This window comes from Tachyglossus aculeatus, chromosome 13 (genome assembly GCF_015852505.1).
Source record: "Tachyglossus aculeatus isolate mTacAcu1 chromosome 13, mTacAcu1.pri, whole genome shotgun sequence".
Lineage (NCBI taxonomy): Eukaryota > Metazoa > Chordata > Mammalia > Monotremata > Tachyglossidae > Tachyglossus > Tachyglossus aculeatus.
Genome location: NC_052078.1, coordinates 1764843 through 1780784, shown reverse-complemented (window position 1 = coordinate 1780784; position 15942 = coordinate 1764843). Strand labels below are relative to the sequence as shown.

Below are 15942 nucleotides of genomic sequence, written 5' to 3'. Positions count from 1 at the left end.
CCTCATTACCTCATCTGTAATTATTAAGCGCTTAGTACAGTGCTCTGCACACAGTAAGCGCTCAACAAATACGATTGATGATGATCTGTAAAATGGGGATGGGAACTGTGACGATGACCGCGTCCAACCGGGTTGCGTGCGTCAGTGCTCTGCACAGAGGAAGCGCTTAATCAATCAATCAATCGTGTTTATTGAGCGCTTACTGTGTGCAGAGCACTGTGATAAGCGCTTGGGAAGTCCAAGTTGGCAACGTATAGAGACGGTCCCTATCCAACAGCAGGCTCACGGTCTAGAAGGGGGAGACGGCCAACAAAACATATTAACAAAATAACCAAATAAATGCCATCATTATTTTATTATTATAGACAAGCAGCGTGGATCAGTGGAAAGAGCCCGGGGTTTGGAGTCCGAGGTCAGGGGTTCAAATCCCGCCTCTGCCAGTTGCCAGCTGAGTGACTTTGGGCAAGTCACTTCACTTCTCTGGGCCTCAGTTCCCTCATCTGGAAAATGGGGATTGAAACTGTGACGACGACCGCGTCCAACCGGTTTGTGTGTATCAGTGCTTTGCACATACGAAGCGCTTAATCAATCAATCGTATTTATTGAGCGCTTACTGTGTGCAGAGCACTGTGATAAGCGCTTGGGAAGTCCAAGTTGGCAACATCTAGAGACGGGCCCTACCCAACAGTGGGCTCACAGTCTAGAAGGGGGAGACAGAGAAAGAAACCAAACATATTCACAAAATAACAAAATAAACGCCATCATTATTTTATTATTATTGAGAAGCAGCGTGGCTCAGTGGAAAGAGCCCGGGCTTTGGAGTCCAAGGTCAGGGGTTCAAATCCCGGCTCTGCCACTTGTCTGCTGTGTGACTTTGGGCAAGTCACTTCACTTCTCTGGGCCTCAGTTCCCTCATCTGGAAAATGGGGATGAAGACTGGGAGCCTCCCAGGGGACAACCTCATCACCCTGTAACCTCGCCAGCGCTTAGAACAGTGCTTTGCACACAGTAAGCGCTTAATAAATGCTATCATTATTATTATTACTATTCATTCAGTCGTATTTATTCATTCATTCAATCATATTTATTCATTCATTCAATCGTATTTATTGAGCGCTTACTGTGTGCAGAGCACTGGACTAAGCACTTGTGAGCCCACTGTTGGGTAGGGGCTGTTTCTATATGTTGCCAACTTGGACTTTCCAAGCGCTTAGTACAGTGCTCTGCACACAGTAAGCGCTCAATAAATACGATTGATTGATTGATTGATTGAAGTACAAGTTGGCAACATACTGAGCACTTACTGTGCGCAGAGCACTGTACTAAGCGCTTGGAAAGCAGAGACGGTTCCTACCCAACAACGGGCTCACAGTCTAGAAGGGGGAGATCACCCCGGCGCTTAGTACAGTGCCTGGCACGGAGTAAGCGCTTAAATACCATTATTATGAAGATTACTACGGCCTTGATATGTTTGGGAGGGGAGCTGGGATTAGAAATCAGGTCCTCTGACCCCGAGGCCTGGGCTCTCCCTATTAAGCCATGCTACTATGTAGAGAAGCAGCGTGGCTCAGTGGAAAGAGCCCGGGCTTGGGAGTCTGAGGTCATGGGTTCGAATCCCGGCTCCGCCACTTGTCTGCTGTGTGACTTTGGGCAAGTCACGTAACTTCTCTGGGCCTCAGTTCCCTCATCTGTAATATGGGGATGAAGACTGGGAGCCCCCCGTGGGACAACCTCATCACCTTGTAACCTCCCCAGTGCTTAGAACGGTGCTTTGCACATAGTAAGTGCTTAATAAATGCCATCATTATTATTATTATTATTAATTGGTGGAGCCAGGATTTGAATCCATGACCTCTCGGCCCCTCTGCTCCTTTGGCAGGGGGGGGTGTGTGGCAAAGGGGTGGCTAGCCTAATAATAATAATAATTAATAATCACGATCCTCACCACTGTCCTATTTGTTCAGCCCTCACTAAGTGCCAACCAATGTACTAAGCAATGGGGTAGATAAGAGATCAGCGTGGCTCAGTGGAAAGAGCCCGGGCTTTGGAGTCAGAGGTCCTGGGTTCAAATCCCGGCTCCGCCAGTTGTCAGCTGTGTGACTTTGGGCAAGTCACTTTACTTCTCTGGGCCTCAGTTCCCTCATCTGTAAAATGGGGATGAAGACTGTGAGGCCCCCCCATGGGACAACCTGATCACCTCGTAGCCACCCCAGTGCTTAGAACAGTGCTTGGCACATAGTAAGCGCTTAATACCATCATCATCTCTATATGTTGCCAACTTGTCCTTCCCAAGCGCTTAGTCCAGTGCTCTGCACACAGTAAGCGCTCAATAAATACGATTGATTGACTGATTCCCAAGCGCTTAGTCCAGTGCTCTGCACACAGTAAGCGCTCAATAAATACGATTGATTGATCGATAATCATCAGGTCCTATACGGAGCTCACAGGAGGGAGAACAGATATTGATTCCCACTTTTCCAGAGGAGGTCGCTGAGACCCAGAGAAGTGAAGTGACTTCCCCAAGGTCACCCAGCAGACAAGTGACGGAGCCGGGATTAGAACCCACGACCCCTGATTCCCAAACCCGGGCTCTACCCACTAGTCCACTCTGCTTCTCCTGACCTATGTCATTTTTTTCCCCAAGGGTCAGCGCGATGTTATCACTCTCATCATCAGAAGCAGCACGATGTGGTGGAAAGAGCCCGGGCTTGGGGGTTGGAAGGTCATGGGTTCTAATTCCGGCCACACCACCTGTCTGCTGTGTGACCCTGGGCAAGTCACTTCACGTCTCTGGGCCTCCGTTCCCTCGCCTGGAAAATGGGAACTAGGACTGTGAGCCCCCCGTGGGACAACCCCATCACCTTGTATCCACCCCAGCGCTTAGAACGGTGCTTGGCACGTAATAAGCAGCAGCGTGGCTCAGTGGAAAGAGCCCGGGCTTTGGAGTCAGAGGTCATGGGTTCGAATCCCGGCTCCGCCACTTGTCAGCTGTGTGACTTCAGGCCAGTCACTTCACTTCTCCGTGCCTCAGTTCCCTCATCTGGAAAATGGGGATGAAGACTGTGAGCCCCCCGTGGGCCAACCGGCTCACCTTGTATCCCCCTCAGCGCTTAGAACAGTGCTTTGCACATAGTAAGCGCTTAATAAATGCCATTATTATCTTCTAGACTGTGAGCCCACTGTTGGGTAGGGACCGCCTCTATACGTTGCCAACTTGGACTTCCCAAGCGCTTAGTCCAGTGCTCTGCACACAGTAAGCGCTCAACAAATACGATTGATTGATTCGCACATAGTAAGCGCTTAATAAATGCCATTATTATGTTCTAGACTGTGAGCCCACTGTTGGGTAGCGACCGTCTCTCGATGTTGCCAACTTGGACTTCCCAAGCGCTTAGTCCAGTGCTCTGGACACAGTAAGCGCTCAACAAATACGATTGATTGATTGATTGATTAATTCGCACATAGTAAGCGCTTAATAAATGCCATTATTATCTTCTAGACTGTGAGCCCACTGTTAGGTAGGGACCGTCTCTCGATGTTGCCAACTTGGACTTCCCAAGCGCTTAGTCCAGTGCTCTGCACACAGTAAGCGCTCAACAAATACGATTGATTGATTCGCACATAGTAAGCGCTTAATAAATGCCATTATTATCTTCTAGACTGTGAGCCCACTGTGGGGTAGGGACCGTCTCTCGATGTTGCCAACTTGGACTTCCCAAGAGCTTAGTCCAGTGCTCTGCACACAGTAAGCGCTCAACAAATACGATTGATTGATTGATTAATTCACACATAGTAAGCGCTTAATAAATGCCATTATTATCTTCTACACTGTGAGCCCACTGTTGGGTAGGGACCGCCTCTATACGTTGCCAACTGGGACTTCCCAAGCGCTTAGTCCAGTGCTCTGCACACAGTAAGCGCTCAACAAATACGATTGATTGATTGATTCGCACATAGTAAGCGCTTAATAAATGCCATTATTATCTTCTAGACTGTGAGCCCACTGTGGGGTAGGGACCGTCTCTCGATGTTGCCAACTTGGACTTCCCAAGCGCTTAGTCCAGTGCTCTGCACACAGTAAGCGCTCAAATACGATTGATTGATTGATTAATTCACACATAGTAAGCGCTTAATAAATGCCATTATTATCTTCTACACTGTGAGCCCACTGTTGGGTAGGGACCGCCTCTATACGTTGCCAACTGGGACTTCCCAAGCGCTTAGTCCAGTGCTCTGCACACAGTAAGCGCTCAACAAATACGATTGATTGATTGATTCGCACATAGTAAGCGCTTAATAAATGCCATTATTATCTTCTAGACTGTGAGCCCACTGTGGGGTAGGGACCGTCTCTCGATGTTGCCAACTTGGACTTCCCAAGAGCTTAGTCCAGTGCTCTGCATACAGTAAGCGCTCAATAAATATGATTGAATGAATGAATGAGGGCCATCATTATTATTGGTAAGCGCTTAACAAGTACCATAATTATTATAATATATTATTATTATTATTATTATTATTATTATTAGCTTCTTCGCCATTTCGACAGGGAGACCAACTGCCAGTGGGCAATGGGGGTAGGCTGCCTGTCTCCAACACAGTTGTCACCCCCTCTGCCCGGGGGGGCGGGTAGCAGCGGGGTGACAACTGTTTGGCCGCACAGCTGAACAGAGACAGCTGCCCCCCATCCCCAGCCCCCCCCAGAGCACATACCACACCCACTCTGAGCACTCCCATTCATTCAGTCAGCCTGTCGTATTTACTGAGCGCTTCCCGGGCATAGTGCGCTGTACTAGGCGCTTGGAAGAGGACAACAATCCTATTTATTGAGCACTTACAGTGTGCCGAGCGCCGTAGTAAGCGCTTGGAAGAGGACGACGGATGCGTTTGCATTTACTGGGCACTCACGGTGCGCAGGGCACTGTACTAAGTGTTTGGGAGAGTATGACAGAACAATAATAATAATAACGATGGCATTTATTAAGCGCTTGTTATGTGCAAAGCACTGTTCTAAGCGCTGGGGAGGTTACATGGTGATCAGGTTGTCCCACGGGGGGCTCACAGTCTTAATCCCCATTTTACAGATAATATTAATACTAATGATGATGATGGCATTTATTAAGCGCTTACTATGTGCGAAGCAGTGGTCTAAGCACTGGGGGGATACAAGGTGATCAGGCTGTCCCACGGGGGGCTCACAGTCTTAATCCCCATTTCACAGATGAGGTAACAGGCACAGAAAAGTTAAGTGACTTGCATGAGGTAACAGGCACAGAGAAGTTAAGTGACTTTAATAATAATAGTAATGGCATTTATTAAGCGCTTACTTAGGTGCAAAGCACTGTTCTAAGCGCTGGGGAGGTTACAAGGTGATCAGTTTGTCCCATGTGGGGCTCACAGTTTTCATCTCCATTTTCCAGATGAGGTCACTGAGGCCCAGAAAAGTGAAGTCACTTGCCCAAAGTCACCCAGCTGACAAGTGGCGGAGGCGGGATTTGAACCCATGACCTCTGGCTCCAAAGCCCGGGCTCCTTTCCACCGAGCCACGCTGCTTTGCCCGAAGTCACACAGCAGACGTGTGGCGGAGCCAGGATTCGAACCCATGACCTCGGACTCCAAAGCCCGGGCTCCTTTCCACCGAACCGCACTGCTTTGCCCGAAGTCACATAGCAGACGTGTGGCGGAGCCGGGATTCGAACCCATGACCTGGGACTCCAAAGCCCGGGCTCTTTCCCCGAGCCACTAGGCCTCGTTGTTTTGTTTTCTCAGTGTTCATCACTGTACCTGCCTTCAACGTGTTTACGATCTAGTGGGACAAGGGGGAGGGAGGGGGGAGAGAGACACCTGCTATTTATTGGACAGCATAAAACTAGGGGCAGAACTGGCAGCTGGAGAGATTAGAAATCTGACCCGGAAGACCTGCGGGAGGAGATTAATAATTGTGATATTTGTGAAGCGCTCACTTGACGTCAAGCACCGTACTTGGGGGAAGCAGCGTGACTCAGTGGAAAGAGCCCGGGCTTTGGAGCCAGAGGTCATGGGTTCGAATCCCGGCTCCGCCACTTGTCAGCTGGGTGACTTTGGGCAAGTCACTTCACTTCTTTCTAGACTGTGAGCCCACTGTTGGGTAGGGACTGTCTCTATATGTTGCCAACTTGTACTTCCCAAGCACTTAGTACAGCACTCTGCACACAGTAAGCGCTCAATAAATATGATTGATTGATTCTCTGGCCCTCAGTTCCCTCAGAGCACACAGTAAACGCTCAATAAATACGATTGATTGATTGATTCTCTGGCAACTTGCACTTCCCAAGCGCTTAGTACAGCGCTCTGCACACAGTAAGCGCTCAATAAATACGATTGATTGATTGATTCTCTGGCCCTCAGTTCCCTCATCTGTAAAATGGGGATTAAGACTGTGAGCCCCCCGAGGGACAACCTGATCACCTTGTAACCTCCCCAGCGCTTAGAACAGTGCTTTGCATGTAGTAAGCGCTTAATAAATGCCATCATTATTATTATTAGTAGTAAGCGCTTAATAAATCATCATTATTAGTAGTAGTAGTAGTGGTAAGCGCTTAATAAATACCATCATTATTATTAGTAGTAATAGTAGTAAGCGCTTAATATCAATCAATCAATCAATCGTATTTATTGAGCGCTTACTATGTGCAGAGCACTGTACTAAGCGCTTGGGAAGTACACATTGGCAACACATAGAGACATTCCCTACCCAACAGTGGGCTCACAGTCTAAAATACCATCATTATTATTAGTAGTAGTAGTAGTATTAGTAGTAGTAGTAGTAGTAGTAGTAGTAGTAGTAGTAGTAGTAGTAAGCGCTTAATAAATACCATCATTATTATTATTATCATCATCAGGGTGGACGCAGCCCCTGTCCCAACTGGGGCTCAAAGTCTAAGGGAGAGGGACCACAGGTACTGAACTCCCATTTTACAGAGGAGGAAACTGAGGCCCAGAGGAGCGAAGGGACATGTCCAAGGTCACACAGCGGGCAAGGGAGGCTTTGAGGATGGGGGAGAGCAGTGGTCTGCCGGATGGGAAGGGGGAAAGAGATCCAAAACCGGTCAGGAGAAAAGAAAAGAAGGAGCTAGTGAGCCGCGGTTGGTGTCTGCCAACTGTTGAGCGTTGGGGGGTATTCATTTAATCATCCAATTGTACTTATTGAGCGCTTACTATGTGCAGAGCTTTAAGGGGGTCGATAAAAGGTGTTAGAATCATCATCATCAATCGTATTTATTGAGCGCTTACTATGTGCAGAGCACTGTACTAAGCGCTTGGGAAGTCCAAGTTGGCAACATCTAGAGACAGTCCCTACCCACCAGTGGGCTCACAGTCTAAAAGGGGGAGACAGAGAACAAAACCAAACACACTAACAAAATAAAATAAATAGAATAGATAGGTACAAGTAAAATAAATAAATAGAGTAATAAATCTGTACAAACATATATACATCTATACAGGTGCTGTGGGGAAGGGAAGGAGGTAAGATGGATCAGACCCGGCCCTCCCCTTTTAAGAGGGAGGGCAGGGGGGTCCTTATTCTCTGCACAGAGTAAGCGCTCAATAAATACGATTGAAGGAACTATCTCCTTTTGAGGCCCAGAGAAGTTAAGCGACCCGTCCCGGGTCACACAGCAGAGCCCAGGACTGCTCGGGACGCTCAGGCCACTGTTAGTTCGTCCAGACGGCCTGAGTCCTGCTGGCTTGTTCCTTTTTAATAATATCAGTGGTATTTGTTAGGCGCTTACTGTGTGTCAGACACTGTACTGGGGAAGCAGCGTGGCTCGGTGGAAAGAGCCCGGGCTTGGGAGCCAGAGGTCATGGGTTCGAATCCTGTCTCCGCCACTCGGGAGCTGTGTGACCTTGAGCAAGCCACTTCACTTCTCTGGGCCTCAGTTACCTCATCTGTAAAATGGGGAGCCCCCCATGGGACAATCTGATCACCTTGGATAATAATGATGGCATTTGTTAGGCGCTTACTATGTGCAAAGCACTGTTCTGAGCGCTGGGGAGGTTACAAAGTGATCAAGTGATCAAAGTGATTATGTTGCCAACTTGTACTTCCCAAGCGCTTAGTACAGTGCTCTGCACACAGTAAGCACTCAATAAATACGATTGATGATGATGATGATGATCAGGTATCCCTCCGAGCGCTTAGAACAGTGCTTTTCACATAGTAAGTGCTTAACAAATACCACTATTATTATTATTACTAAGCGCTGGGGTGGATACCAGCAAATGAAGCAGCGTGGCTCAGTGGAAAGAGCACTGGCTTTGGAGTCAGAGGTCAGGGGTTCAAATCCCGGCTCTGCTACTTGTCGGCTGTGTGACTTTGGGCAAGTCACTTAACTTCTCTGGGCCTCAGTTACTGCATCTGTAAAATGGGGATTAAGACTGTGAGCCCCCCCGTGGGACAACCTGATCACTTTGTAACCTCCCCAGCGATTAGAACAGTGCTTTGCACATAGTAAGCGCTTAATAAATGCCGTTATTATTATTAAGGGCTACTTGAGTTGTCTTGGGTCTCATCTGTAAAATGGGGATGAAGATTGTGAGCCCCAAGTGGGACAACCTGATCACCTTGTATCCCCCCAGCACTTAGAACAGGACTTTGCACATAGTAAGCACTTAAATACCATCATCATCATCATCATTATTATTATTATTATTAGAGTCTTAAGACCAGAGGTGGTGGCCCAAGTGTCCAAGAACCAACCCTACCCCAGCTCCACGGCCACCATGGCACCGGGTTCTCCGGGGGAGGTGGGGGGGAGACACTTGTCCGCTGTGTGGCCTTGGGCAACTCGCTTGACTTCTCTGGGCCTCAAGGACTCTACCTGTCTAGTGGGGATTGAGATTTGTGAGCCCCATGTGGGATGGGGACTGTGTCCAACCCCACTTGTGGTGCTTAGTACAGTACCTGAGGTCTAGTAAGCGCTTAACAAATAACATTATTATTATTATTATTATTATTCTTGCAGGGAAACCTCTTGCACACTTTGAGACGCCTCGCCCCCAAAACACACACACAACACACATATACACAACTTGTTTGCCAGACTGCCAAAGAGGTTACCACCCCCTCCAACTTTTAAGCCCACTGAGGCCAAGGAGGCTAAATACCATAATAACAAATGCCATTATTATTATTATTGTTATTATTATTATTAAAGTCCCACAGAGAAGGGCACTAACTCCATGAGCTCGGTTGTAACCTGAGGGCAAGAAGGGAACTGATCCTCCCGAGGAGAAAACGAGAAGAAAGGGAAAGGAGGCGGTGGGGGAGGAAAAGGAAAAAAAGGGAGAGAGAAAGAGGGAGAAAGAAAAACACAAAAGAAAATTTTCCCATGAAAATGTTATTTTCTTTGAGAACAGGATACACCTGCAGCGGGCGGGCGGGCCGCATTCCCGGGGAAACTCGGCCCTCTGCTGGCCGCAGTCGGAACGGCACCTGAGCGCACCGCGAGGTAACAGGTGATGGGAGAGGAAGAAGAGGGGGGGAAAAAGAGGAAGAAAAGAGGAGGGAAAAGAGGAGAGAGGGGGGTAAAGAGGAGGAGGAAAAGGTAAAAAGGAGGAGAAAGAGGAGAAAACGAGGGGGGAAAAGGAGGAGAAAACGAGGGGGGAAAAGGAGGAGAAAACGAGGGGGGGAAAGGAGGAGAAAACGAGGGGGGAAAGGAGGAGAAAACGAGGGGGGAAAGGAGGAGAGAAAGAGGGGGGAAAGGAGGAGAGAAAGAGGGGGGAAAGGAGGAGAGAAAGAGGGGGGAAAGGAGGAGCGAAATAAGGGGAAAAGGAGGAGAGAAAGAGGGGGAAAAGGAGGAGAGAAAGAGGGGGAAAAGGAGGAGAGAAAGAGGGGGAAAAGGAGGAAGGAAAGAGGGGGAAAAGGAGGAGAGAAATGGGGAAAGGAGGAGAGAAAGAGGGGGGAAAGGAGAGAAATAGGGGGGAAAGGAGGAGAGAAATGGGGAAAGGAGGAGAGAAATAGGGGGGAAAGGAGGAGAGAAATAGGGGGAAAGGAGGAGACAAATGGGGGGAAAGGAGGAGAGAAATAGGGGAGAAAGGAGGAGAGAAATAGGGGGGAAGGAGGAGAGAAACAGGGGGGAAAGGAGGAGAGAAATAGGGGGGAAGGAGGAAATGGGGGGAAACGAGGAGAGAAATAGGGGGAAAGGAGGAGAGAGATGGGGAAAGGAGGAAAGAGGGGGAAAAGGAGGAGAGAAAGAGGGGGAAAAGGAGGAGAAAACGAGGGGGAAAAGGAGGAGAAAACGAGGGGGAAAAGGAGGAGAAAACGAGGGGGGAAAAGGAGGAGAAAACGAGGGGGAAAAGGAGGAGAAAACTAGGGGGAAAAAGGAGGAGAAAACTAGGGGGAAAAAGGAGGAGAAAACTAAGGGGAAAAGGAGGAGAAAACTAGGGGGAAAAGGAGGAGAAAACTAGGGGGGAAAGGAGGAGAAAACTAGGGGGGAAAGGAGGAGAAAACTAGGGGGAAAAGGAGGAGAAAACGAGGGGGAAAAGGAGAAGAAAACGAGGGGGAAAAGGAGGAGAAAACGAGGGGGAAAAGGAGGAGAAAACGAGGGGGAAAAGGAGGAGAAAACGAGGGGGAAAAGGAGGAGAAAACGAGGGGGAAAAGGAGGAGAAAACGAGGGGGGAAAAGGAGGAGAAAACGAGGGGGAAAAGGAGGAGAAAACGAGGGGGAAAGGAGGAGAAAAAAGGGGGAAAGGAGGAGAAAAAAGGGGGAAAAGGAGGCGAAAAAGACGGGGAAAAGGAGGAGAAAATGGGGGGAAAAGGAGGGGGAAAAGAGGGGGAAAAGGAAGAGAAAAAGGAGGAGAAAAAGAGGAAGAGGTGGGCAACTGAGGCAAACCGTGGCTGCCCGGAAACAAGACGGGGGTCGTCTTATCAGCCCAGGAGTGGGGGGGGGGGGGAAATAAATAATCTATTCCAAGAGAGGGGTGGAGGGAATCCAGGACAATCTGGAAGAAGCCCCAGCCCAAACCGCTGCCCCCTTTTATTTTTTTCCAAGCTCTTAAATAAATTCATCTGGAGGCAACTGTAAACACGCAGCGGGGAAAGTGGGAGTCCGGGTGTCGCCCTGCCCAGCCCGGAGGGAGGTTTTTGAAGCCCCTCCTTCCCTTTTTTTTCCGCCCCCCCTTTCCCCCCTAAAAATCCCCGGGCTTGGCAGGGCCTGGTTCCAGCTCTTGTTTTTTTGTTTTTTTGGGTTCTTTTTCAACCGACTCAGAAGTTGAAGTGTTTCCACCCGGGACCCCTCGTGAACCCAAGCAGAAAAGTGGGGGTCTCCTTGGGATGGGGGGGGGAAGGGGTCCCCTAAAATCCCCGGGCTTGGCAGGGCCTGGTTCCAGCTCTTGGTTTTTTTTTTGTTTTTTGGGGTTCTTTTTCAACTGACTCAGAAGTTGAAGTGTTTCCACCCGGGACCCCTCGTGAACCCCAGCAGAAAAGTGGGGGTCTCCTTGGGGTGGGGGGGAAGGGGTCCCCTAAAATCCCCAGGCTTGGCAGGGCCTGGTTCCAGCTCTTGTCTTTTTGGTTTTTGGGGTTCTTTTTCAACCGACTCAGAAGTTGAAGTGTTTCCACCCGGGACCCCTCGTGAACCCCAGCAGAAAAGTGGGGGTCTCCTTGGGATGGGGGGGGAAGGGGTCCCCTAAAACCTCCGGGCTTGGCAGGGCCTGGTTCCAGCTCTTGTTTTTTTGTATTTTTGGGTTCTTTTTCAACCGACTTAGAAGTTGAAGTGTTTCCACCCGGGACCCCTCGTGAACCCAAGCAGAAAAGTGGGGGGGTCTCCTTGGCAGAAAAGTGGGGGTCTCCTTGGGGAGGGGGAAAAGGGGAGCAGGCTGGACAGAGCCTCTACACCGCTCAGCGTGCGCGCCGGAGGGCTCACATCTTGGCTCTGATGTGTGTAATATCAATGATAAATCTTGACAGACACTTTCCCTGGAGGTTAAAAAAAAAAAAAGGCAAGAAAAATAAATTTCAAGGGCTTTTTTTTTTTTTTTACTCCCCCCTCACTCTCTCTCTCTTTGGGGAACGGTACAAAGAACATCTGGATTTCGTAAGGGTTTTTCAAGAAATTGAGCCGGGAGAAGGGGTGTGGGGGGGAAAATAAGAAGAAAAAAAGAAGAGGGGAGGGACAGAAGAGAGCCGGCTGCTCGGAAAAAGTCAAACAGAAAAGAGTTCCCGTCCGTTGGGGTTTCTCTGGGCGTGGAGCAAAAAAACACAACAAAAAAAATCTGGCCTCCAGGGCGCTCAGTACGCTGCTCCGGCGCGGAGGATGGGGCCTGGCCCGTAGTAAGCGCTCAGAGGTCTTTCTTCTATTTATTTTATTAATGTTTTGTTGTCTGTCTCCCCCTTCTAGACTGTGGGCCCACTGTTGGGTAGGGACCGTCTCTGTATGTTGCCAACTTGGACTTCCCAAGCGCTTAGTACAGTGCTCTGCACACAGTAAGCGCTCAATAAATACGATTGAATGAATGAGGGTCTCCGATGGGGCTGCTAGGGATCCCGGGACCCCCCATCTCTAGACGCCCACCCAAAAGTGGGCAAGGCGCATTGCTGCTCAGTGGAAAGGGCCCGGGCTTTGGAGTCAGAGGTCATGGGTTCAAATCCCGCTCCACTTGTCAGCTGGGGGACTTTGGGCCAGTCACTTCACTTCTCCGGGCCTCAGTTCCCTCATCTGGAAAATGGGGAGGAAGCCTGTGAACCCCTGGGGGACAACCTGATCACCTTGTCACCTCCCCAGCGCTTAGAACAGTGCTTAGTACGTAGTAAGCGCTTAGTAAATGCCATCATCATCATTATTATTATTGTTATTCATCGTATTTAGGGAGCGCCTACTATGGGGAAAGCGCTGCGCTGAGCGCTTGGGAGAGGACGACACCCGACGCGGCCCCTGCCCACAGGGAGCTCACAGTCTAGACTTTTTTTATCATTAGGACTCCAAAAGCGTCCCCCCCACCCAAGTGTCAGCTCATACTTAGGCGCTTAGTACAGTGTTCCGCACGCAGTCATTGCTCAGTACGATGGAATAAGTCCTCCCCACTCAAGTGTCAGCCCATACTTAGGCGCTTAGTACAGTGTTCCGCACGCAGTCAGCCCTCAGTACGATGGAATAAGCCCTCCCCACCCAAGTGTCAGCCCATACTTAGGCGCTTAGTAAAGTGTTCCGCACGCAGTCAGCGCTCAGTACGATGGAATAAGTCCCCCCCCCAAGTGTCAGCCCATGCCTAAGCGCTTAGTACAGTGCTCCGCACGCGGTAACGGCTCAATACGACTGAATAAATCCCTCCCACCCAAAAGTCAGCCCGTGTCTAAGCGCTTAGTACAGTGTTCCGCACGCAGTCAGCGCTCAGTGCGACTGAATAAACCCCCACCCACCCCCCAAAACGTGTGAAAGGCGGTGGGGGCGGTCTGCGGGGGGATCTCAGTCGTGACAGGTCGGAGAGGGGGGCGCCTCCCCCAGCCCCCCGGGCCCCGGGCCCTCGCCCGCCCCCCGGATTGGGTTGCAAAGTCCCCGGGCGGAGAAGGGGACGGCGCTGACGGCGACAGCTGGGGGAGGAGGGGGAGGGGGGGGGAGGCAGGGGGACACGGGGCGGGGGGGGGGGGGACACGCGACACGACCCCCGGGGGGGAGAGAGAGAGGGAAGAGGGGGAGAGAGAGAGGGAAGGGGGGCAGAGAGAGAGAGGAAGGGGGGCAGAGAGAGAGAGGAAGGGGGGCAGAGAGAGAGAGGGAAGGGGGCAGAGAGAGAGAGGGAAGGGGGCAGAGAGAGAGAGGAAGGGGGCAGAGAGAGAGAGGGAAGGGGGCAGAGAGAGAGAGGGAAGGGGGGAGAGAGAGAGAGGGAAGGGGGCAGAGAGAGAGAGGGAAGGGGGCAGAGAGAGAGAGGGAAGGGGGCAGAGAGAGAGAGGGAAGGGGGCAGAGAGAGAGAGGGAAGGGGGCAGAGAGAGAGAGGAAGGGGGCAGAGAGAGAGGGAAGGGGGGCAGAGAGAGAGGGAAGGGGGGCAGAGAGAGAGGGAAGGGGGGAAGGGGGGAAGAGAGAGAGAGAAGGAAGAGGGGAAGAGAGAGGGAAGGGGGAAGGGGAGAGAGAGAAGGAAGAGGGGGAGAGAGAGAAGGAAGAGGGGGAGAGAGAGAAGGAAGAGGGGGAGAGAGAGAGAAGGAAGAGGGGGAGAGAGAGAAGGAAGAGGGGGAGAGAGGGAGGGAAGAGGGGGAGAGAGAGAGAGGGAAGAGGGGGAGAGAGAGAGAGGGAAGAGGGGGAGAGGGAAGAGGGGGAGAGAGAGAGAAGGAAGAGGGGGAGAGAGAGAGAAGGAAGAGGGGGAGAGAGAGAGAAGGAAGAGGGGGAGAGAGAGAGAGAAGGAAGAGGGGGAGAGAGAGAAGGAAGAGGGGGAGAGAGAGAAGGAAGAGGGGGAGAGAGAGAAGGAAGAGGGGGAGAGAGGGAGGGAAGAGGGGGAGAGAGAGAGGGAGGGAAGAGGGGGAGAGAGAGAGAGGGAAGAGGGGGAGAGAGGGGGAAGGCGAGAAGGGGGAAGGCGAGAAGGGGGGAGACAGAGAGAAGGGGGAAAGAGAGAGAAGGGGGAAAGAGAGAGAAGGGGGAAAGAGAAGGGGGAAAGAGAGAGAAGGGGGAGAGAGAGAGAAGGGGGGAGAGAGAGAGAGGGGGGAGAGAGAGAGAAGGGGGGAGAGAGAGAGAAGGGGGAGAGAGAGAGAAGGGGGGAGAGAGAGAGAAGGGGGGAGAGGGAGAGAGAGAGAAGGGGGAAAAAGAGAAGGGGGAAACCGGGGGAGAGAGAGAGAAGGGGGAAAAGAAGGGGAGAGAGAAGGGGGGAAGAAGGGAGAAAAAGGGAAGGGGGAAAGCGAGAAGGGGGAAAGAAGAGGAGAGAGAGAAGGGGGAAAGGGAAGGAGAAAAGAGAGAGAAGGGGCGGAAAGGGTCGGGTGTAGAAAAAGGGAGGAGGATGGCCTGTTGTGGTCCGCGGTGCCGGGGGGGGGGGGGGGCTGGCTGTCCGTCCGTCTGTCTGTGTGTGTGTGTGTGTGTGTGTGTGTGTCTCCTCCCGTCCGTCCGTCCGTCAGTAGGCGGGTCGGTGTGTCCGGTGTCGGGATCCCCGGGTCGTGTGAGCCGTACCCGAAGTAGGCGGCGGCGGGCGGCAGGGAGGCGAGCAGCAGGAGCAGCGGGAGCAGCGGGCGCGCCAAGGAGGGCAGGCCGGGCGGCCGGGCCCGGGGCCGGGGCCGGGGCCGGAGGACCACCAGGAGGAGGCGGCGGTGCAGCGGGCGGTGTAGCGGGCGGTGTCGGCGGCCGTCCGGCATGGTGCGGCGGCGGCGGCCCGGATGACCATGGCGCGGCCCCGCGGGGGCTGCGGGGAGCCCGGCCCGGACCCGGCCCGCCTTCTTATAGCGCCCCGGGTCGCCGGCACCGCGCGACCCCCAGCGCCCGGGGGGGACCGGGGGGGGGGCGGGGACCGGGGCCCGGGGGGGCGGGGCCCGGGGAGGGCGGGGCCGCGGCGGGGGACACGCCCCCTGTCTGCCCCCCGCGGGGGGCGGGGCCCCGGCGGCGGAGCCTCGCCCACTCTCCCCGCCCCGGCCCGGGACCGCGACGCCGTGACGTCACGGGAAAGGGGTGGAGCTTCGGTTTGGGGCCCCCAGCTCCTTTTAAGGGGGAGACGCGGTGACGTCACGCGGGCGTGGCTTCGTATTGGGCCCCGCCCTATTCAAGGTGGAGACCCGGGGACGTCACGGGGAAGGGGCGGGGCCGGGGGCGGTGCGGTGACGTCATGGGGAAGGGGCGGGGCTTCGGGTTGGACCCCCCCCCCCCCTCCTTTGCAGGGGGAGACCCGGGGACCTCACCTCCTCCAGGAGGCCTTCCCAGACTGAGCCCCTTCTTTCCTCTCCCCCTCGTCCCCCTCTCCATCCCCCCGTCTTACCTCCTTCCCTTCCCCACAGCACCTG

General features: G+C 52.5%; 1 protein-coding gene across 1 annotated transcript in view; it reads right to left on the bottom strand.

Moving 5' to 3' along the window:
- The window catches only part of WNT9A (Wnt family member 9A), a 66977-nt gene extending 51674 nt beyond the window's left edge, over positions 1–15303 (bottom strand). Inside the window, exon 1 of the mRNA XM_038755446.1 lies at positions 15122–15303. Within this exon, the coding sequence (XP_038611374.1) occupies positions 15122–15303 (182 nt within the window). The remainder of the gene's footprint in view (positions 1–15121) is intronic.
- Between the last annotated feature and the right edge of the window lie 639 nt (positions 15304–15942).